Genomic DNA, 24,405 nt, shown 5'->3' with positions numbered 1-24,405 from the left:
GCTTCTCTGGGCAACCTGTGCCAGCGCCTCACTGCCCTCACAGTGAGGAATTATTTCCTTATATCTAATCTCAATCTACCCTCTTTCAATTTAAAACCATTACCCTTCATCCTATCACTAGATTCCTTGATAAAGTAAATAGCCATTCACTTATTTATGACAGTGTGGATTGATTTGTAACTGGTACCCTTAGTTGTGAAGGTTCTTCCAAATCCAACGTGGAACAAAGATGATTTCCTTTATTCTGAAACTTTTTGAAGTTGAGTGAAATGCTGATGGCAGGCATCATTTTTCTAGCAGTTTAGGTGATCTTTCTTCCCTTGTCAGAAGGGGAACATCCAGAAAATTAACAGCTTGGCTTTAAGAGATTTAAGTTTGAGTGTAGCTCAGACTGTTTTGCTTTGAGCAAATAGATTGCATCGTATATTAATCACTATTTGTTATGCAGAACTTTGCAGGTGACTGCAGTAATTTGTGCATAGTATCTGTAGCTTATTGAATTACAGTGAGTGGTTTTGTGCCTGAAGAAGAAAAGGCAGCAAGACAGTCTTCTGTCTTTAAATTCATCTTTAAATTGAGGCATGTCTGAACATCAGTCATAACTCAAACACCAGAAAGTTGCCTGGAGAGCTTTGTGATGTATAAGTATACATCCTTGAAGTGCTAGTAAACACAGGAAAGTAGCACTTGCTGTTAATGTAATCAACTGACTTGTTTTGGGGATGACTTTAGATGCCATCTTACCCTACAGATTCACATCAGCTGTCTTGATCTTGGTATGTCAAAGAACACTACTTTCGATACCTTTTTTTTCCAAGTAATACAAGTACAGATCACTTTACAAAGTTTTTTGCCAAGTGGTTGCTGCTATCTTACCAGCAGGGATATTTGGGAGACCAGCTGGGTATTTAAATTGCCATTCAGACTGACCTAATGAATGTGTTTCCTAGTTATGAATAGTGAGTGGATCCCCCCAACTTTTCAAGTTTTGCTGCTACCATCACTATTTTCCTTATTTTGTGAACAAAGTAGGTGAAAGTTGTTCTTAAGAAGTAGCAGAAATTGTTGATAATGCATTCTTGAAGTTTCTTTATTAAACAGGTAATAGCAAAGATAACCTATATCTATTTCTTTGAATTGACTTTGCAGTATGTGGGAAGGATAAGGGCAAGTTTAAATATTACATGTCTTTGAGCATAGAAAAAGTCCCTTCCTACAACACGCAAGGTTAAACAGTATTCCTCTTTACTCATCTTTGTGCGAGGGCGGGGGGAAGTCCCCTCCATTTTTAAATAAATCCTTTTGACTTTTCTTAAAGGTTCTGAAGCAACTATCTGAAGACTTCCTTTTTGAAAACTTGAAAAGCAAGAACAATTCTGTTTTAATAAATGAAGGAGAATAAAGAAAATTCCAGCCCTTCTGTAAACTTGGCAAACCTGGACCATACAAAGCCATGTTGGTACTGGGATAAGAAAGATTTGGCACATACACCATCACAGCTAGAAGGGCTTGATCCAGCTACTGAGGCACGATACCGCAGAGAGGGGGCTAGATTCATTTTCGATGTGGGAACACGTTTAGGGCTGTATCCTTTAAACTCACTTTGGTGTGAAATGTCTTTATGAATGGAGATAAATGTGCAGGAAATGTTATGTGATTAGTGAGCAGTTCAAATGTTTCATAATCATTAATCAAAAATAATTTTTTTTATAGTTTACTTGACATTTGATGTAATGTGTTCCTACACAATTTTTATCTGTTCATTGGATAAACGAGGTTTCAGCTGAACCATTTTGGCAGTAGAGAAAGAAGTAAGGTGATAGAGACTTGCCAATTAGGGATAACTTTTGGCAGTTACAGACTTGGTCTCTTACTACATTAACCTATGCAATTCTCATATTTTGAATTTTGCATTAATTTTTCTACATATTTTTCCTCAGAGGCTTCTAACCTCTGCCTCCTTGCTCCTGAGTATTTTTAGTGTTTTTGTTTGGGGTTTTTTTGGTTTAGGTTGGGATTTACAACTTTGTATATATTAGTAAGTTCTCCTCACTGTCCCACTCTCTCATACACTGCCACTTAAACTTTTTGTTTCCTCCTATGCTTGTTTTGATCTCCTTAGTTCTTTGTTTAATAAAACCCAATGAAGATGAAATTTTGCTCTTAAAGAGAAGAGTAGGAAGCATGTTCAGTTTTTTTTTGCATTTGTAGGTGTGAAAAGTTAATACCTGTCTTCCACACCAGCACTTTAATGTGAAGTGGTAGTTGTTCTCTTCCTTCATGTACCTACTGCTGGTTTTGACCTTCTCTAAAAGAGATGGTTTAACATGAGGATGACCTTGCGTGGATCCTCCTATAAACATGATCAGGACTTTGCACACTTCCAATAAATGCTTTGGGTATCAACTGTATCTGGACTGAATCATAGTATTTAAACAGCTTTAAGGGATTCTGTGGCTTTTTTTCCTAAAGCTCTTGTTTTACTTGCAGTGTTTTCTAACTAGTTTCTGAACAGACAGTTACTTGCCGTACTTGATATATCTTTTCCTTTGTGTGTATTTGGTTTTAAATTTGGTTTATGCGCTGTTTGAGAGTCCTTATTCTACACCACAGACATTATGATACTCTAGCAACCGGAATAATTTATTTCCATCGGTTTTATATGTTCCATTCCTTCAAACAATTCCCAAGATATGTAAGTATTTACAATATTGATGACTTAATACAGCAATTGCACTAGTGATGTCACTTGGGTACTACTGCTGGCCACCACTCTGAATAATGAAAAATAAGCATTTGTATCTTTTAATCACTGCAGCATAAAATACACTGTTCTTGCTCATTTACACATTTCTATTTATGCTTAGAAACATTTATATTGACATTGCAGTTATGTCTTGCTGATACTGTTCTTTAGAAAGACTTAAGAGCTATAGTTCTGACACTCTATTGGCTAAAAGAAAAAAAGAAGTGTAATACCATCTTAAAACTGCTTGACAGACAATGCTGAACCAGGACAAATTCTGCTTTGGGTTTCTGACCTTGAAATAAAGTTGTGTAAAATGAACAGTCCTCCAAATTATAGTTTTCCTTTGAGAAAGTAAAAGTTTAACAGTGTAATAAAATTAGAAATTAATATGCCTATTAAGTTTTTCCTGGGAAACTTTTGCAGAACTGTTAATGGAAAATGACAGTGCTTTTACAATGCTATACTGTATTGCATATGTACATGCAGACAACTTTTTGAAAGCACTTTCTTTTCTAGGTGACAGGAGCCTGCTGTCTTTTCCTAGCAGGAAAAGTTGAAGAAACACCTAAGAAATGTAAAGATATAATTAAAACAGCTCGTAGCTTGCTAAATGATGTACAGTTTGGACAGTTTGGAGATGACCCAAAGGTAAAAGTACTCATGTTGAAATGGATTTAATCCTAGAATACTCCAGCAAAGTGACATACATGTATTAGAACAGTAGTTGATTTTGCAGTTTTTCTAAATTATATGTTTAGCATGCATTTATGGCTCTTCTGGGTAATGGGATAGATAACTATGAAAATAATTCTTGCTAATACAAGCTTTGGGAGCCTACTGGGATAATTGTCTAAAAAATTTACTTTGGATTTCATGTAACTTGTGATGGTATTTTGCACATTAAAGTAAATTTGAGCGATTTCAGTCAGAGCTAGAAGTGTCATCAAGATATAAATCATATTTGGCAGTCTTAATGTCATTTTAGGAAGCAATTAATAGCAAAACTTAAGTAAGAGAACTACATCTCAAAAGTATTGAGAAGTTTCCTGTTCAGGGTGACTTTGCAAAACTATGCTTCTCAAAATTTGCTTATAAATAGCAGAAGGATCTGAAACTTGGGAGAGAAATGTGGTGAGAGATAACCTTTTTGTTGTTATTTCATATATTTGGCACTTCCATGCCGTGTCTGATTCAGTTCTTTCCTCCATGGAGGAAAAGGAATTTTACAGTCATAAAATCATTTGGGTTGGAAAAGACCTTTAAATCATGAAGTCCAACCATTAACCTAATGTGGCCAACTCTACCACTGAACCATGTTCCTAAGTGCCACATCTACACATCTTTTAAAGACCTCTAGGGATGGGGACTTAACCCCTTCCTGGGCAGGCTGTTCCAATGCTTGAGAACCCTATCAGTGAAGAATCTTTTTCATAACATCCAGTCTAAACCTCCTCTGGCACAACTTGAGGCCATTTCCTCCATCCCACTGCTTGTTACTTGGGAGAAGAGACTGACACTCAACTTGCTACAACCTCCTTTCAGGCAATTGTAGAGAGTGATGAAGTCACCCCTCAGCCTCCTTTTCTTCAGGCTAAACAACCCCAGTTCCCTCAGCTGCTCCTCACAAGACTTGTTCTCTAGATCTGTCACCAGTTTTGTTGTCCTTCTCTGGACATGCTGTCTTGTAGTGAGGGGCCCAGAACTAAAAACAATATTCGAGGTGTGGCCTCGCCAGTACTAAATACTGGGGAACAATCACTCCCCTAGTCCTGCTGGCCATACTTTCTGACACAAGTCAGGATACTATTGGCCTTCTTGGCCACCTGGGCACACTGCTGGCTCCATTCAGCCAGCTGTTGACCAACACCTCCAGGTGGTTTTCCACCAGGCATCTTTCCAACCACTCTTCCCTGAGCCTGTAGCGTTGTGTGGGGTTGTTGTGACCCAGGTGCAAGACTTGGTGTTGAGCCTTGTCGAACCTCATACAACTGGTGTTTGCCCATCGATCCAGCCTGTTCAGATCCCTTTCAAGAGCCTTTCTATCCTCAAGCAGAAAAACACTCCCATCCAACTTGGTGTCATCTGCAGACTTACCGAGGGTGCACTTGATTGCCATGTCCAGATCATTAATAAAGATAATAAACAGAACTGGCTCCAGTACTGAGCCCTGGGGAACACCACTGGTGACTGGCCACCAACTGGATTGAACTCCATTCACCACTCCTCTTTGGGCCTGACCATCCAGCCAGTTTTTTACTTTTTTTTTCTCCTTTTTCTTTTGTAAACACCACATCCCCTCTTCTGACTCAAGTAAATGTGAAGAAAAAGGATCTGGGTTTAAAATAATGTTTTAAGTCAGAGGGATTTCTGTTCTCCTTGGAGACAAACCCTAATCAAACAAAAGCAGACAAACATGTTTGCATGGAGGTGCTACATAGTTGTGCTTTATACCAGCATAAAATATTTGTGAATAAAAGAAGGAATAATATTGTGGTTACCTTGTAACATTCTCTAGGAAGAAGTGATGGTCCTTGAAAGAATCTTACTACAAACAATAAAGTTTGATTTGCAAGTGGAACATCCATACCAATTTCTTCTCAAGTATGCCAAACAACTCAAAGGTAAAATATTACAGGGTGAGCAAAGTAATGCCTGTTATTAATTCTCAGAACTTAATTTACATTAATAGTGCAAGAATATTCTATTCCAAACTGTTTGTCCTTCCTAATTTTATTTCTTACAACTCTTTTGTTTGTTTTCCAGGAGACAAAAATAAAATTCAAAAACTAGTTCAGATGGCATGGACGTTTGTCAATGACAGGTAAGATACTTCTAGGAAACCTTTTGAAAGTGAAATAGTTACTGTTGCTTACTTTATTTTGGGATTAGATATTTCCTTGACAAATGGTTGTTACAAGTTTACTGGTTGTTACATGTTTTCTTAATCATCTTCATCAGTTTTTCTTTCCATCATTACCATGATAGGTCCATTGAGCAGGGAATCTAGGGTAAGTATAGAAGTAGACCATGAAGACCTTTGCAATTTTGTGATAATGATTTAGTGCTGCATCAAAAAAAGTTACTGTTTAAAAGGGCCAAACCAAATTATAGATCTCCAGGATAGAAGCTGGCTTCTTGCCCAACCAGAGATATGTGACACATTCTGGGAAAAGAAGTCACTTCCCAATTCCATCATGTTGTTCAATATTTTTTTTTTTAAAGTGGTGTTTTGGTAATGGTAAACTAGCCATTAAATTCAATGAGGGATACAGTTTTTAGTGCTAGATTTGCAATTTCTTGAATAATGGACTTGTAATACAAGGATCACATCAATTAATAGGAGTGTGTGTAGAAGCACTTTTCATGTGTAGTGTGTCACTGGAAAAAACCCAACAGCAAAACAACTCGATATGCTTTAGCCTTGTTAAGGAGGATTCTGCTGAGCTGGGCAAGTTAATTCACCAAGGACAGTTAAATGTAATTTTTAATTTCCATAGCAAATCCTTAAGAAAATGTGTAAGTGGCCTCACTATTCAGAAATGTCAAATACAGTCATACCTATAGCAATAGAACACCATTAAAAAAGAGGTGCATTTTCATTCATGTGTCTAATTTGAAGCAGCCTAGTGTGGGTGCAGATTCTGTAGATACCACCTAAACTCTCCAGATTAATTTGAGCAAAAGGTTGCTTAGCATATTTGGATGTCAAGAGATGTTTACTTCATCTGATGTCAGTCTTGCAGGTGATGATCTTACAGGTGGAACAAAAATACAGCTTGACTGTCACTGTTAAGTTTGTCAGGGAAAAATTCTGTTCTGTATCCATCCAACTTTGGACACTACTGTACTTGGAAGTAGATGCTGTTTAATAATTCAAGAAAATGCACCTGCAGAAAACGTTAGTATGAAGTTGGAGTGATTGTTTCAAATAATACTTATCTCTGGTTTTGAGAGGCTGTCTTGTGTTTACTTAATAGAGACTATATTAGAAATGTACTTGATTTCTAGGATCCTGGGAAAACAATTCTGTACTTTGCACTAATGGCTGTTAGAATGGGGGTTCTGTTCTTATGCAGCCACAGTACACCCCCAAGTAAGTGCCATGAAAATAGTAATAAGAAATAAGTGTTTTAAGAGCTAGTTCTTATGTATTTTTTACTGCTTACACCTGCCCTGATTCTGCTAGTGTTTAAGTATCCCATTGGCCTTCAATTTAAATGTAGCCCACTGGAGAGAAAATGAATTTAAATTACTCTCCCAGCTACTATTTTGATGCATTTAAGGACATAATAATAAATTTATCAGTGAATTCTCAGAAACTTAGCTGGCTAGCTGGATCTAAAATACTTCAAGTGAATCTTACATTACAGACTCTGTGGAGGAAAAATTATAAAAGGGAAAAGAAAAAAGATAAACCCAAATTGTTTAATTTAAAATTAATATCAGGAAGCAGTAAGTTTATGACAGGGACTTACTCAGTTAATATCAATAATACCAGTAATATCAGTTATTTTAGCATTAACTAACAAAGGCTATTAAAGAGAGAACCTTTTCCTGGTTTTACATCTTGATCTGAAACTTTCATTGTGCTTGACAAGTTATTTTACAAGTGCTGGCTGTTCTGTGTTTTTTTTGTACTTGTTTATATTTTAGTAAAAAACATTTGGAAACTCTAAAATTCAAATGTGGGTATCATTCCCTAAGCAGTGTAATGCAGTGACAGCACACTTGAGTAGCAACAACAGGTAAGACTACAGTGGAATGTAGCTGCCTACACTTGGAATATAATGCTGTCTTCTCTGTTTTTCCACACCCATATAGTGTTAGAGTCTCTATTTTTAAACTCCAAACTTGATGTTCCTATGTGATGTATTACTTCTGCAGGCATATGCCCTTTGTATTATCTGTGTAAAATTACCTTGTTTCATGATTGCAGTAGTGCAGAAACAGTTTAGTTTGTAAAATGTTGTTTAACAAGGCTCTTAATTAAAATTGCCTGAGATGTTAGTGTGGTGGGATTTTATACTCTGTTAATTATAGCTGTCATACATTAAGGTGTTGTACTTTGACAATCAGAATTATCTTCAGGGTTATGTTGTGCTTTGCTTTTTTATATTCCAGTCTCTGCACTACACTGTCACTGCAGTGGGAACCTGAGATTATAGCTGTTGCAGTTATGTACTTAGCAGGCCGTTTGTGTAAGTTTGAAATACAGGAATGGACATCAAAACCGATGTATAGACGGTGGTGGGAACAATTTGTCCAAGATGTTCCTGTTGATGTTCTGGAAGGTATGAAAAACATTTGCCACAAACAGGAGTATTTCCTTTAACTGTAACCTAAGTCATGAATAAATGCAGATTGCTTTCTATCTAGGTTTTACTCAAAATAATCATGTGTAGAGTATGTAACTCAGATCACGTGTGCTATGCCTTAACCAGGTTTTAAATTAAACTTATTAGGCTGGCTTAATCTGGAAGCATATTTAGTTACCATGATCAGTCTTCGGGTGAATATTTCCTTTACGACTTGTTTAGTTTCTAGCACAGATAATTAGCTCCTGATTTGTTGGGGGGTGTGTTTTCTATGTTTTTAATTATCCCCTTATCATTTTAAATAAGCAGCTCTGTGAGCACTGGCACCAATGGAGCCTGGTTTCAAAGGTTTTCTCATTGATGATTGACTCTTTAACCAAATTACTCTAGGTTTTGGGGTTGTTTTTTTTATGGTGTACCACATCTGAGGAACAGATTATGTGGGGGATGAATTCTGGTCTGTGTGTAAATTCTGATAGGGGATGAATTATGGATCCTTTTCCTCAATACAAATACCTGAATACTATTCCGTTTGTGTGTAGATATTGCTCATATTCACCTGCTCTCGTCCTCTTGAAGGAGGGAGCCCTAGAAAGTTTGTAAAATAAAGCAGGACCTTTCTTGATTCTTGTTAAGTAAATTGTGGTTATGTGGCCACTAATTTGTCTTCATTAAAATTTTTACTGACTTACCTGTTACACATGCCAGGCTAAGCATACTTCTAGTTCCATAAATTGCATTAGAAACTTTCTTTAATAATTGATACTTGTCACAATCTGGCATTGGGTTCTAAGGAATTTTTAAGTTAAACAGTTCATATTGCTGTTTAGGTGGTTTAGCCTTTGTTGGTTTTACCACTTTTAGGTGAGTACCCTACAGTTCTGATGATTTCTGAAATGGTTACTTGCTCTGTTTGTATTACAGCTTTTTACAGAATTCCCTCCGTTTCAGACCCTCTACTGAAGGAGGGTTGTAGAATGGGAATCTCTCCAGTTTCTACTACTGCTGCATCAGTGAATGCTCATGGAAAGAACTAATTTAGCTTCTCTAGAAAGGTTTTTTTTTTCCTTGAGTGCCGCTCTGCACCTGGTTATGAGTTGGTCCTACGTGTTTTCTTACAGACCTTTAGCTTCTAATATGTTGGAAGAAGAATTTAGTGCCAGTCCTTTACTTAGTTTCCTGAAACTTTTTTTACTGGCCTAACTAGACCTGTTTTAACTTATAATCTTCTTTCACTCACTTTCTTACTGTATTACTATCCTATTGTTACGTAGTTACCTGCCTCTTCAATCGCATAATAATGACATACGGAATATTGATACCAAGACACTTTGTTCTGGAAGGTGTGCATATACACCTACATACTATTCAGCATAGGCAGAAGAAACTCAGAAAAGCAAGTACAAATTGAAAAACAGTGGTTTTAGAAAAGTCAAATCTGTGGTCATTATAACAGTGAGTAATATTTGCAATGAATTTTTCTGAAGTTAACATCAAATAAAAAGCTTAGTTGGTAATTGCTTACCAAATAAACACTTGTACATTATGGGGGTGTAATATTTTGGATTTTTTTTTTTTTAAAGACATCTGTCATCAGATCCTGGATCTGTACTCACAGGGAAAACAGCAAATGCCTCATCATACTCCTCACCAGTTACAGCAGCCACCATCTCTTCAATCTACACCCCAGGCACCTACAGTACAGCAATCACAGCAGTCTCAGAGTTCAGAGCAATCGCAGACTCAGCAGCAAAAAGAATCGCAACAGTCAGCGCAACAACAACAACAGCAGCAGCAGCAAACACAAGCACAGCAGTCTAAAAAGCCCTCTCCCCAGTCAAGTCCTCCTAGACAAATTAAAAGACCAGCAGTAAGTTTAACTTTGAATTTTAACTTGCATTTTATTTTAAAGCTGATCTGATGTCCATTTGATTTAAAGGCGCCAGCGTGCAGCAGTCTTGTGTTTGCTTTAAGAGTGAGCTTGGTGATTAATTTTGTATGGTAGACTTCTGTTGGTTATATGGCAAGTATGTTAGTGTAGAACAGCCTTCATGGTTTTCGCATACCACATTCTAACGCTAGTTGAGGCAAAACCACTGGAGAGACTTTTAAGTCAGCATGAGCTATTAAGGTTCTAACTGTTCGTGGTTCTGTTCTATTGAATTTTGTTGGTTTTGCTATTAAGCAGGCTTGATTTAGGGAAGGTCTCTTGTGCCATACCAGAATGTAGAGATGTGCACAATGCTGATGAAGACATTATTTGACTCAGGTCTTTGCTTACAAATGTAAGAGACTTGTGACTTCTAAAAATACATCAAAAGTCTTTCAAAATAATCTATAACAGTAGAAGCCTACAAATGCATCATAAGTGAAAGTCTCACTCTGTATTATGACCTAATCATTGAAAATAAGAAGGTAGATTAGCAGTTAGGTAATATCACAAGTACTCTGAGTGCTTTTCCATAGTAATCAAGTTCAAATGAAGCTTTCAGACTTTAATCTGGACTTTTTGTGCTTTTTTTTTTTTTCTACTTGTAAATTATAAAGATTTTTTAAAAAGTGTTAAAGTTTTGCTCAAATTTCCTTGTATGTACTTAGTAAGAAGAGTGTTTTCAGAAGTAAAATCTTTGGAACAAGTCAATTTAGGAAGTAAACTTTGTACAGCTTTTACAGCTTTTGCTCTAAGTTATAATTAAATCATGCCTAAACTAGAGAACAGACATCAAGGGTTAAAAAAAACCCAAACAAAACCAAAAACCCAGGAAGAAGCAACAAATGATAGAATGAAATGGAATTGGAATGTAACTCTGTAAAATCTTGGTCTTGTGATTGCAAGATATAGCCTACTCCAAGAGGAAAAAAAACTGCACTGAAATATACACTTCTTGCACTGAACTTTAGGGCTGTTCAGGATAGAAAGCTGATAGATTGTGTTAATTAGTTTGAAAATTGGGAGAGATCTTTGTAGGTAGTATGTATTTCTTTTCATACTTTTTCTAGCATCAATGCAAATTCTACTAGGGTTGTCAAATCTGTAGGGCAGGGAACTCTTATTTTATTTTAACAAAAATGCCTGGAACAAATTAGCACATCAGAAACTGTAAATAACAATTTGATTTTTTTCTATGTGTGTCCATCTGATTGTAAGCTGTTATGAATGCTTGTTCATTCATGTAAAAGCTCTGCCTTCACAGTGCTACCAATTTCATCCCATCCCATGTGTTAATGGGCTATGTCATGGGGAAAAGTGATGCCTTTTGCATGAATAGTATCTGTTGTTCTTTAATAATCACCTTTGGCCAAGCCATCAGAGCAACTTAGATTTTCTTGAAATTAAGTTTGAGGTCCATCACCTAATAATTAAGGAAGAGAATAGTACAGATAAAAAGGTAAGTTCTGGTACAGTGTAGGTATCCAGAACAAATACAAAACCAAAGGATAACTCAGTAGGAGTTTAGTAGGAGAACAGCACAAACAGCATGAATTTGAGAAAAACAGATGAGATGATCTGAAATAATTTTTTTGTCCAGAAAGCAGTCTAGAACAAGATGTGTTTTACTTGGTATTTCTAAAATGTTCTTCAGTTAGGTGTACCATAAACCTTATGAAAATGTTTGCCTCCTTCTATAAATAGGGCTTTGCATGACTTCTCCTTTGGTTTGTACAAAGCATAAATATACTTTGTTCCTGGAGGCCAGATTTTCCATTTACATGAACTCTTGTAACTCCATTACCTTGTACTGAGCCAAGATAGTTTCAAGCAGCTGAGGCACTGGCCCATGACTTACAGACCCGTACCAGATGTCTGAAGCATCTGCATGTCCTCTACATCTCTAGTGATGAAGAGGACTTGAATGTTCAGTTGACTTGACTAAAAATATACTAGTGAATCATTAGATGTAAATAACATATTTAGTTTGATTAAACTAGAAATTGTTAATGGGAACAATTTTAATCCATAGAAACAGCACTAAAAGAACAGTTCCACTGTGGTATGGATTGAGCTTATTATGAAAGTATTAAATAACAATCTGCATACTAATAAATAATGTTGACCCTGGGATATCATGACTGGAGCAATACAAACTACAGTGCAGTAGAAGCACCAAAAAAAAAAGTTCATCTCTATTTTAGCAACTGCCATTATTAGAGAAGTGATTTAAATTTTTATAGACTTTGGTTTTGTTGCTTCTTGATTTTATTTTTTTCCCCTCTTTTTTTCTCAATTTAAATACAGCTTAAACTGGGTCATTTAAATAAGCTGGGGAATATGGTGTAGGGGAGAACTTTGTAGAATAGGGCCGATGGTTGGACTCGATCCCAAGGGTCTTTTCCAACCTGAATGATTCTGTGATACTTGTTTTTCTGTCACACAAGGTATTTGGTTCCAGTTTCTTGCTCCATTCTAATAGTGTACCTCAATGACATTATTTTCTGAACATTGCTTCATGTTAACAAATGTACAATAACTGAATTGCTTGCCACTTGAAGTGATCAGCTGACATCCCAGAATGTGTGATTTTTATTTTTTTTTTTAAATGTTGCAGTAAGTAGTAGAGACTTGTTTCTGTTTGAAAGTTTGGGGAGATCTGATGGTTGCATACAGTTTATGTTTCCTTGGCAAGGAATTTAGTGCTATAAAATTGAGAAAAGACCACCCAAGTAAAATGAAGACAGCAGGAGTGTGAGAGTCACCCAGAAAAGTATGTATGTTAGGAATGGGAAGAATAAAGATTGTCCTTAAAAAGCAGGAAAGCAGCCAGAGAAGGTGGCTGAAAGTGAATACAAATTATTATCAAAGGAATATAAGAATAAGGTAGCCTCAAGCAGGCCTTGGGTAGCTTTGTATTGGACAGCAAAAATATTGAGAATACCCATGAGGATTAAAGAAAATTCACTGTTCAAGTTGGAGTGAAATCTATGTCCATTCTTGCTGTGAAAAGTAAAGTGATGGAAACTGAGCAACTGTTCATGAAGGTAAAGCCCCTAGAGGTAAATAGTCCCTTAAAAAAACCACCTTTCATTCAAAAGACAGAAAATTTTATGTACCATACCCCTCTGACTCTTATCATTAATTTTAAATACATTTGTAACTAAGCTTATTGTACTTAAAATTTCAGTTAGGTTTTCTGCTTTTCTCAGAGACCATCAACTAGACAACTTAGTTGGACTAAGTAAGCTGGAAAGATTTTTCTTATTCCCTTGGCCGTGATTCTTTAAAAAAACCCACAACGTAACAACAACAAAAAAACCCAACCAAAAGCTTGTGATTGGAAGGATGATGTGAGGTTTTGTGGGTTTTGCTCAGTGTGCATAATTTTTTTTTCTGGCATAACATTTGGCTTTTATACAATGCTTTTCATCTGAAGACTTCTGAAATGTTTTACACTGAGCAACACTTTCACTGCCCTCCTGTCCTGGTAAATAAAGCATAAAGGCCTGAAGTGATTTTGGCAAAGGTTGAATGACAGGTCAAAGCAGAATTGGGAACAGAAGCCAAGTCTGTTGCTTTCAGCTCAGTGAGCAGTGCACCAGAGCATGATGTATATACAGAGGATGATAAATAAATTAAGCAAGATGTAATACTTAACAGTGAGAACAGCAGGAAATGCTGTATCTAAAATTGCTATTTTTTCAGTCTTTTCATTCTGCCAGTTAATCTGGGCTTTCCCAGTGTGATTTGACTTTGTTCAGTGTTTGTGTTGCATCTGTCTAAAGAGATTTTAGCCTCCTAATAAAAATAGAGAAGCAAATAAAGGTTTTGGGTTTGTCCTGCCTCCTTTTAGGGCAGGGAGGAGGAAGCTGGTTTTGAGTTGGAAGCTGGTTCTGGTTTAGTCAGATCTGTAAAAAGTTCTTCAGAACTGTTTCCTATTTTGCTCGCTGTTATCATTTTAAAATGCTTTGTATTTTGCAGTTGTCTTACTTCCATATTTTTTCTTTTTTCTTTTCTAAACAGACTGTATCTCCAAAAGAAGAAACAAAGACATCAGGTAAATGTTAATATTCTATTCATATTGTTTTCATTTTACTGTTTTAACCAGAGTAAGTAATTTGCTGACATGTGCTTAGTTTGTTTGCTTACAGGCTTTGCAGTTCTAAACTATTTTGATCCTAATAATGCATCTTTAAATATATACGGTAGCTATATTTAAAGTGTTTGTAACTGCAAAACCTGAAAAAATGGAGTATAACTGCCCCAAGAGTCCCTTAATACAGTCTGTTCAGTAGAAGTCTTGCTAAACTACTCAGCTCTCAATTTATAACTCCATGCATCATTTGGAGTAGTTCTTCAGCAAGCTGTAGGATCTTAAAGTGACTGAAGGTACCATGTCATTAAATAGCTGCACTAATAATAAGTCTGTTGGTAATCAGTGATGTTTGTAGTCAGTTGTTAGCATGGCTGACAGTAAAAGGCATTTTGTATCAATATATAGTCTAGCTTAAGAAATGCTAGGATGTGATTCTGTAATGTTTCCTAAGTCTGGCACTTCTCCCTCTCTGGCTCTGTAGCTAAATTGCAGAGAACTGTCTCTTCTCCCTCTTCTTTATGGTGCAATTGCCATTTTGCTTGATTTCTAGACACACGTTCCCCTAGCAGAGCATAGTTCAATTTCTGAGATTTGTTTTAACTTTTTACAAGTTACAGTTTTATACTAGAAAATGTATACGTGCTCATCTTCACTTACATACTTCTATTGGAACAGTTTGTCTCTAGTTATAAAATACATAGCTTGAACTTGTAGGCATGTGTTCCTGATTTTAGTTTTCTTTATTAAGTATACCCAGTACATAGCATTTCCACTGTACTTTTGCATAGTGTAATATGATATGATAATCATTAGCATGAGACTAAATTTGTAAAGTATTGCAGAGCAGTAGCCAATTAGGAACTTTCAAATGTTTTTTAGAACCACCACCACCATCTAAAATTCCTAAAATTGAAAGTTCACATCCACCAATACCTCCTGCACATCCACCTCCAGGTAAGCTTTTATTTTCTTCAGCACATTTATTCTTGCTGTTAATCGCCTTGCTTTTCATTCAGATGGTGGTAACAGTGTGGGGGCAGGGGTTGTTGCCTTGATTAATCAGCTTGGCAAGTAAAAGCATTAGGTGGGTAAGCTCTAGAAGGAATTTCATCTTAGTAGCACAGGCTTTTCCAGAGAGACACAAAGTTATGATGGAAACAAGACTATAATAGGTGGACAAAGGCAAAACAAAGCTGTGACTGTTAAAGGCCTGGAAGACTAAAACTAATTGTCAGTAGCAGCCAAAAAGGGACTTACATTCTCAAAAGGATGGCAGATGCCATATTATATTACTAGAGTAGCTTGCAACTGTCCTATAGGTGTCCTCCATGTTACATCTTTAGTACAGAAATTTTGCAGGTCTGGAACTTCTAAACAATAAGTGGGATACTTTTTTTGCTGTGTCCCAGAAGAGGACTTTGATCTGCCAGAGAACTTTTAACGCTGCACACATACCTTTATGTTTGCAAAATAAACTGTACTGTTATAAAAATGTGCTTCCGGCACCTTGATGCATTAGCTGTCCTTCCAGTGACCCTTAAATATGACATAAATATTTTATAGAGTAAGGTCCATAATGTAACTGTAAATTGACAGCTTCTAACAGGGAATTACAAGAGAGAAAAACAGTGCTCTGAAATATAGTAGACTCATTTTTCCCCATTTGTTAAAATCTAGTTAAGAATGAAAGGGGTTCTTCTAAGTATCATGTTCATTATTCCTTCAGTTGTTAAATCTTGAATGCACATCTTGCATCCACAGTGATTCTGAAAATTAGCAAATGGGGAAATGATTGCCTGCTGTAATTTAGGAACTAGAAGTCATTGAAATCATAGGTAACACAGCCAGCGTATCCACCTTGCATCTAATTATGTAGCTGTCCTGGGGGACAATTTTGCTGTTAAAATTATGACTGCTTCGATAAGGTAAATCCTATTTAGGCAGGTAATGAATTTGATTCCCCTGTTATCTAAAATTTTCCTCTTAGAATTTTATACAAGCAAATTGTTGTATAAGCACTGAAACATTTTAGGAACAGTCGCCAACTCTTGAGGCTTTGAGAAAAAAACAGGTGGAATCTAAGAATGTTTATTGACCAGAAGTACTAGAAGGTGGATTTATCTCAAATTAAGTTTAGCATTGTCAATTTAGTTGTTGCATGTCACTGGAAATTACTGCCCTATATTTGCTTCTATATGTTTTCTTACTGAACATCATTTTAGATGTTTATATATACAAGCAAGGTGGATGTCAAGATGCCCTAAACTCTTTTTAGTTGAGCATTTTAATACTGACTGTATGACCATACAGAGATGTTGCCGTTAGGTCAGTCTTATAGTGGTATTCCTTACTTTATAATATCTGCATTAAGAGGGGAAAAAAAAAAAAAGTTCTTTAAAGAGAAGTCAGTTTAAAGCATGTTCTTCCCAGTAATGGCCAAGTATATTATTGTAAATTCTGACCTTTTTATGAACTTCCCTAGACTGTCAGGTACTGAGTTCTCTGAAACTAATCAGTGGAACAAAGCTGATCAGATGCCACGTCCCAAGCAATTTTTCACACTTTCTTACTTACCCTCCGGTTGTCTTTTTTGTTTCTTTTGGTAAATGGGTTTAGAACTGAGTGTTAAAGACCTGATACTTTGGCATGTATTCTCAAATAGTATTTCACAACATCAGAGGCAAGTGAAGTGCAGAGGGGAATCCCAGGCCACCTCCTGGAGTATAAGTGAGGTAGAAGGGAGGCCTGGACTAATGAGGATTGAAGCACTGATGAAAAGATTTTTGGTATCTTGGATCCCATGACTTTTTAAATCTGCTAGTTGTGATTCTGTCCCTCCAGTCTGCTAATTTCTGCTGATTGTAGAGCAATATTTAAATTACAAAAAAAAATAGTAATAAGAACGGAAGTTGTATTTAACTTTTAGAATGGGAAAAGCTGAACTTGGAGCTTTGTTATGCAGCTTGTTTATTTTCTAGTGGTATAAGAAGGCCTGACTGGATACCATAATACATTCAGAGACAGAGAATCCTCTTTTGAGATATTAACTGAAAGAAAATATGAAGTATTCAGAAGCCACTATCCTTCAAAAAAATACATTTTCTTTTCCAGAGCGCAAGCCTCCTTTGGCATCTTCAGTTTCAATGGGAGAGGCAGAGCAATCTACTACTGTGGACTCAGTAGATATGCCAAAGGTCCAGATTCCTCCTCCTGCTCACCCCGCCCCAGTACATCAACCTCCACCTCTGCCACATCGTCCCCCGCCCCCACCCCCCACCAGTTATATTACAGGGATGTCTACTACAAATTCTTACATGTCAGGGGAGGGTTATCAAAGTCTTCAGTCAATGATGAAAACAGAAGGACCAACTTACGGAGCTTTACCACCAGCCTATGGACCACCAACTCATCTACCATATCACCATGTCTATCCTCCCAACCCTCCACCACCAGTTCCACCTCCGCCCCCTACTTCATTCCCCCCGCCCAATATTCCACCTCCTACTCCTGGATATCCTCCTCCACCTACATACAACCCTAACTTCCCACCTCCAAGACTGCCTCCAACTCATGCAGTACCACCTCATCCACCTCCAGGGCTGGGAATGCCGCCAGCTAGTTACCCCCCGCCTACTGTTCCCCCAGGTGGTCAGCCACCTGTGCCACCTCCAATTCCACCACCTGGTATGCCACCTGTAGCAGGACTTGGACGTGCTACATGGATGAGATAGCATGAGGTAATTTGCACGATGTCCCTTTATGTTGACTAGGCAGGAGTAGCTAGCCAAAACCTACTTTGTAAAGATGAAGAGGAGGGTAATTTGTATAATTTAGATGAAGAAATGAGGCAGTGAAATGAAAATTTAGCTGATCTGTTTGCGGTATTGTTTATGGTGAGTTATATAGGCTTCTAGATTTTAATCAGCTTTGCAGTATCTATTCTAACTTTATACATTTGACTTAAGTTTAAATTGTCTTGAGTTATTCCAGCACTGGATTACTTTGTACTAGCAAAACCAGCCATATTGGCTCAATTATATCAGTAAGAAGAAAATTTCCTTCTAGAAATCAGTGCCTATTTTTGACTATCAAAATAGCCAGATACCATGAAATTTGATCTATAGTAAGAAACTTCACTTTTACTAATAATTAAAACAACACGATGTCAAGCATAAAAGCTACTTTATTTAAGAGAGATTCTGAATGCTAGCTGACTGGAATCATTTTGAGGTGTTTGCCTTGCTGATATTTTTGTTTTGGAATGTACTGGTATCTTAAAGTATTGTATGTTTACACCTATTTGCAAATTCCTGTACATAATATATATATTTTCTAAGTGTGAAAGTCTGAATGTAACAACCTACTGTGATGTACATCCTGGTTATAAATGGGACTACTTTGTTCACACCTACCCAAATAAAATTGGTTCTGAACTTAGTGGATTTCCAGGTTTTTCATATTAATTCAGAATTCATAACTGTGATACTTACTGCAAGGTATTTCAGCAGTTGTCTCCCAAATCTTATTCATCAGTTTATTTAAAAAGAATGTATTTTATTCAACTAGAAGTATACACTATCACAATCAATATCTTACTTCATTTTTACTAAAATATTTCAAATGAATGTTTTACACACATTATCAAAAAAATCTGTACTATTACTTTCCCTCCCCCAAAAAGCCAGAGTGGTTCAATAATAGGTAAAAACGCGTGCTAAGGTCTAAAGAATTTTGCTATATACACAACAGCAGGTGCTAACCTTTCCAGTTCTTTGTAAATCATATACAGAAAATATAGCAGGGCTGTAAGATCACAGGTTTAACAGAAATCAAACTTTAAACTGATTTCTAAAGCAGCACAAATAGACTTTCCCCACATTATGAAAAATATACAATTTTATCACTTTACAGTCATGCACTTTGAAAAAGATCAGTAGTACTCTTCCCCCACAGTTTCTAAAAAGATAAAAGGTCACTTTAACACTGATTTCTTTTAATATCTAATATTTGGATAAAAATGTGCCATTCTCAACAAGGTTGTGCTCAGCAGTCATCACGGTGCAAAGAGCCGACTGAAGCTGGTTACACCGCAGCGTTTCAGAAACTTATGGAAACGCTGCTTCAGTCACTCCAACAAAAGTCAAGGATGTGATTTTAGTTTCCTTAAGCAAGCAAAGTCCATTTGTAAACAGTGGATGCTTTCTTTGCCAGGGGATTGCAGAACCCAGGACTTCAATCTCGAGGAAATTAACTTGGACTACTGCCCCAAATATATCAGTTTAATGGCTGCTATTTCATAGGATGCTCCCTTCCAACATAACGTACAAAGCTCCTCAGGTAGGTTTCACTGAAGACTTAGCGCATAGGTAAGGGAATTTAAATACGCATATAAACCATCTTTTTTAGACAACTGAAAATGCAGCACCCAAGTCATCCTGTGAAGTCATTGAGTGTCATTTTAGTCAGGAAGACACTTTATAGCTCTAATGAAGCTAAGTATGTAGAGTAGCAAGCCTAAACACCCCCCAACATAACACTCCCATGTACAGCGCTGTCATGGTGTTCTGCAAAATCAACGATGCACATCTTGCATTGAAGCTCTGTGCTGCCAAACGGAATCTTAAAGCACTGGATCTACCCTAAGAGTATCAAGACTGTTCAGCTGAACTAGTGGCTACCCTGTAAACTGGCTCTTTGGGATTTGCAGCACTGATGGACTTCCGTTGTACCACTATTTCCCTAGTAGGTGAGGTCTGCAGGTGGAACAAAACAAGCTTTGCTTGAAGTCATTGAATAAATTTTTCAGTGTGATTTGATAGGAATATTTGAATGAGAATTATAGCTGGTGAGATTAGTAATCTGATTAGTATAGCTCCTGTCTTGTTGAGAGGACCTGCTAGTCTGATATCCTCCTAAAATAGCAAATACGTCATCAACACAATTAACTCTCTACAAGTGCTGGCAACATTTGCATTGCTTTAGTTAAAATTCACTGACGTAAATTAACCTTGTTCCCAATATGCTTAAATTCTCTGCTTAATCCAGTGATTAGATGCCACTGAAATTAAAATGGGCTTTCAAGCAGATAGATTAAAGTAAACCTCTGTTCGACATTAGATGTTAAGGAAGCATGATGCCTCTGCTTTGCATCACTTTTTCTGGTACAAAAATCTTAAGGTATAAATTGTACAGGAGGAAGACAAGTAATCAATGGTAACCAGAAACTCGAGGTCAAAACAAAAAGCAAAGAGGAGGAAATCTGGAATCCTCTAAAGATGCCATATTTTAAAGGAGACAGTCAGACTCTAGAATAGATTTTTCAAGACTGCATAGGATGTAAATATTATTAGAGCTAGCTAGCTCAGCATTCGCTGACTGGGCAGTAGTAAGAAATAAACTACTGGTGAGTGTGTAAGAGTATGTGTGTATGGGGGTGGTTCTTGGATTTTTTTTTTTTTTTTTTTTTTCAAATAACCTACTCGACTTGTTACATTTTTATTTCTGCAATGAATAGTAAAGTGGTGCTTACTCTTACTGATTACTATATTTTGGTTGTATTCCTTCTCTGTCTTTTTTACTGGTTACAGATCTCCACTCTGACACTCCAAATTCCTTACCCAGGCAAATTATTGTATACCATGGGACCAATTTCCTTTCATAACTTGCAGCATGGGCTCCTTGGCACTCCATGTTAATACAATACCACAAATTAATAACTCAACTGGTAGAACAAATTAATTAAAGAGGATGTCCAGCTAATGTCCAGCTAATTTAGCTGTCTGTAGCTCTGACTGATCCTTACAGAGAGTAAGAAGAAAGTGATGGTGTCTGAGGTCATTAAATCTTCAAACTCATCACTAAAATTGATGCAACTTTTGAAGAGGAGGCTTTGATCTTTTCACATGCCTGTCTTTAAAATTATTTTACACCAGTAAGTTTAATAACCAAGCCCCACTTCCTTGGACTATTGAGAAAGAACAGCTAATAAAATACAGGGACAGCTGCTGTGACAACTTGGAAAAGGGGGTCAAATTCTTACAACTATACAAGCAGCTACTCCACAATAGCAAAATATAAGTCCCATTGTTTTATATACAATCATTAGAAGAAAGAAAAACCCACTCATTTTGGTTCAATAACAAAAATAAAGCTTGAATGGCAGGAAGTAGTCTCACCCAACAGCCTGTCTTTTATTCAGCTCTGCAATGTTGTTGTTTGGTTACCTTACACAGGAACCAGCTATAGGTGAGGGATCAACAAGAACGTTAAAAAGAAATACCCAAATCTTCCTTATGTGAAAGATGAGCTGCTCTCGAAGATCCCTGTGACAGCCATTAGCACTGTTAGGACGGCAGTTTCTGCTGAATTATTTTGTTAAAGCTTTACAGGAAAACTGTTGCCATATTTGTAGGGAATACTGGTGTGTGGCTAAGTAACTTCATTCACATTATGACTGCAGAAATCTTGTGTCATTTGTTCATGAAAAATAGTTCATTAACAGCTGATACAGAATCTTAAGCCTTTCTGTATGCTTGCGTGGTGACTACCACCGTACAATGTACTAAGTGGTACTAGTGTTTTTAGCTCACCACTCAATACTGTACACAGCGCCTTGTGAAAACAGCTGCATGTCATTCTTCAAAATAAGGACCTCCAAAAGAAGTGTTAGCAGCTCAGGAGCTTGGCAGGCAGTAAGCCAACGAATTCAAAGTCCTCTTTCCCTGGAAGGTGCTGCCTGGAGCCACTAACCCAGCTGTGAATCACTGACAAGCAGGTGAACCGGAGCAATATAAACTGTGACCTCTCCACAGGTTAAAGGGTCTTCTTGTTCCTCTTAGAAATTCTCTTGAGTTAGTTAATTCTAGAAACAGACCATTACAACAAAGCAGGTTTGAACTACAATACAAATGATGCAAGTCTGGCATTATTGAATGGTTACCCATTGAACAGTAGTTCCAGAGCACCACAGCCTGGAAATCAGGCCTTTAGCTGCCATATTTACACTATTGTTACAAAAAAAGCAAAAAGGAAACCCTGAAAAAAAACCTCAACCCCAACTCCCAAAGAACAGGCAGCCAGAAACGCTGAGCTCTGCCTCTTTAGTCTTCACAGAATCATTCACTTCCAGCCTCCAGGAGAGTTTTCCTACAAGGGACCCTTGAACTGGTTTCCCGAAAGATGTTGCCTGATGGAGGGTTTGGAGCTCGCAGCATCACCCAGCTTTCGCCAGACAACCTGTGAGAAAAAAATAAAGGGGCGGGGGGGAGAAAGACAGGAATTTAAAAACCGCAAAGCCACTAAGGAGTTGCAGTATTTTCATTAATTGCAGTCTGAAAGTCAAAAAAGGCCGTTTCCCAGAGCTGGGCTGTAATACTCAGAAGAGCCACTGGATGGCATCTGTGCACCAGTTTCCAAGGAAAACATTGATGCATTTTTCTAATTAGTCTCTTGAAATTAGAGCCATTTTTGCCTGGGGTAATAGTATAAAACAAATACACTAGGTTCAGAAGCTAAGTTCAATGGTAGGTCAACTGTGCCCTGCTTACAGAAATGATGTTACCATGAACAGAAAAAATAATGAAAAAGATAATGATTAACATTTTATCTATATACACATACAGACATGTATGCGTGTGTGTGTGTGTGTATATATATATATATATATATATGACTTTCTAAAAAGACAAATATTTTATCACTCTAGGACCACTGAGGTAAGTGAGGTTATTTTTTAAAAAATAAGAAAGTGTAAAGGACTTCACAGCTGTCTTGACTCTACATAAAATTAATATTTAAAGAAAAAACATCTGATGATACACAAAGAGAAATGAGTCCATTTGGGAGGATAAAGTTATGGCTTTTTAACTTTGCACCCTGCATGGCTACAAGGGAATGTGGCATTAGGCAGACAAAATATCCTAAAAAGCAGGCCTTCATTTACTTTGGTCTTCACTTTGCTTATAGGGATACAGCAACCAAAATGAAGTGCCTCAGCCCTTGCCAAGAATTTAAGTCTGCAAGATGCACTTGTGTTCTTTTCACCCTTTTTAAGGTTGAGGTGGTTTTCAGAATTTAAACGGAGGGTTGGGCTCCTCTCTGCTGCTGTGAGGCACTAAACAATGCCACTTGAGCTGACCTCCAGTGTGGGCTTCCAAAAGAGAAGGCTCCATAAAGTTCCTCCTCCTGACTGTGGGCACTGCCGGTACTGTAGAATGGCAGATCCCCGACTGCAGGCAACGTGCATCGAGCCACGTTCTAGCAGAACTCCCAAACTCTTTGTTCAAAGCTAGAGCATGGCCAAAGTGCTTTGAAGCTGGAGGCAGTGCCACAGAAGCAGACACCACCAAGGAGAGGTTTGGTACAAATGTTCACTGTACAGGACGTGGCAAGCTCAGTTAACAGTGTGGTTGACCAACATGTTGGTAGTGCTATAGGCACCTGCATACTATGATGCTGTTCAGACATGAATATTCTCTCTCATGTTATCTTATGGTTTAGGCTCAAACCCGTTCAAGCTGTACAGCTCTAAAGTAGCAACTAGTTGCTGCTCAGCCCAAACTGAGTCCCTAAGGACACAGTTGAAGTCAACTACTAACAGGACTCTCCAAGCCAGGAAGAGACATTTGCACAGCTCTGTCAGCTAGGCTAGCTACTCTGCACCCTTGAAGGCAGCAGAGTGGGAAATATCTGCTGAGCAAAGGTTGCTCCATGCGGGGAACGAGGCACCCAGGTTACTGATACCCAAAGCGGTGGCCAGCACAGCCTCCACTCTTTCCTCATGCCTGTGGCTCTTGCATCAAGCAGGGCTTGTACACAGCAGAACTCTACTCCTCTGTACTTCTAACAAAAGACCACAAAAGAAACCCCTAGAGATGCTGAGAGGAGTTATTACATTGCACATTTCACGAACGATCGCCTTCTCCTTTTCACTCAGGTCTTCTTCATAGTTGTCTTGCATTTGCCTGTCCAAATTTTCATGGACCTCAAGGACCTACAAAAAAACAGTATTAGAAATATTATGTTCCTCAGATAATTAAGTGTTACTAACAACCTCATTAACTAGTATTTAAACTGGTAGGATTCACAAAGCTTTGAGAGTCAGAGCATGACACTAGGTTGGGCACCTCCATCCTCTCCCTTCCCTGGTGATGGAATGCCTCTGTCCTACCACCTGCATGGTGTGGGGCCATCACAGTCCTGGGGACCATCTGGTAATCGGCAGCGAGTTGCCTGTGCACACAAACACATCTCTTCCAGGAAGGCTGCTGGTGGCCCCACCTTCCAGGCAGATCCCCCAGCAAGTCAAGCTCCC

At 37.7% G+C, this 24,405-nt stretch overlaps 2 protein-coding genes across 2 annotated transcripts in view; one reads left to right on the top strand and one right to left on the bottom strand.

Moving 5' to 3' along the window:
* The first annotated feature begins 1,127 nt into the window (after nt 1–1,127).
* Nucleotides 1,128–22,113, top strand: CCNK (cyclin K). The gene is made up of 10 exons (XM_026850103.1): nt 1,128–1,585; nt 2,614–2,695; nt 3,266–3,397; nt 5,265–5,370; nt 5,513–5,570; nt 7,871–8,040; nt 9,648–9,934; nt 14,021–14,054; nt 14,973–15,047; nt 17,205–22,113. The coding sequence occupies exons 1-10, from the start codon at nt 1,389–1,391 to the stop codon at nt 17,822–17,824; spliced, it is 1,761 nt and encodes a 586-aa protein (XP_026705904.1). The 5' UTR covers nt 1,128–1,388; the 3' UTR covers nt 17,825–22,113.
* The window catches only part of CCDC85C (coiled-coil domain containing 85C), a 113,787-nt gene continuing 107,643 nt past the window's right edge, over nt 18,262–24,405 (bottom strand). Inside the window, exons 5-6 of the mRNA XM_026850104.1 lie at nt 23,986–24,084; nt 18,262–22,328 (exon numbers count right to left, since the gene is read on the bottom strand). Of these exons, the coding sequence (XP_026705905.1) occupies nt 22,239–22,328; nt 23,986–24,084 (189 nt within the window). The 3' untranslated portion in view covers nt 18,262–22,238. The remainder of the gene's footprint in view (nt 22,329–23,985; nt 24,085–24,405) is intronic.

This window comes from Athene cunicularia, assembly GCF_003259725.1.
Source record: "Athene cunicularia isolate RWA chromosome 5 unlocalized genomic scaffold, athCun1 chr5_part1, whole genome shotgun sequence".
Classification (NCBI taxonomy): Eukaryota; Metazoa; Chordata; class Aves; order Strigiformes; family Strigidae; genus Athene; species Athene cunicularia.
The sequence above is the reverse complement of the archived record's forward strand: the minus strand, read 5'-3'. Positions and strand labels throughout refer to the sequence as shown.

Bases quoted from the DNA above. Each gene is read 5' to 3' on its own strand.
- CCNK (XM_026850103.1), top strand. From the start codon at position 1,389: ATGAAGGAGAATAAAGAAAATTCCAGCCCTTCTGTAAACTTGGCAAAC. The intron at 2,696-3,265 runs GTAAGTATTTAC...TTTCTTTTCTAG, and splicing joins TCAAACAATTCCCAAGATAT to GTGACAGGAGCCTGCTGTCT. The intron at 14,055-14,972 runs GTAAATGTTAAT...AATGTTTTTTAG, and splicing joins AGAAGAAACAAAGACATCAG to AACCACCACCACCATCTAAA.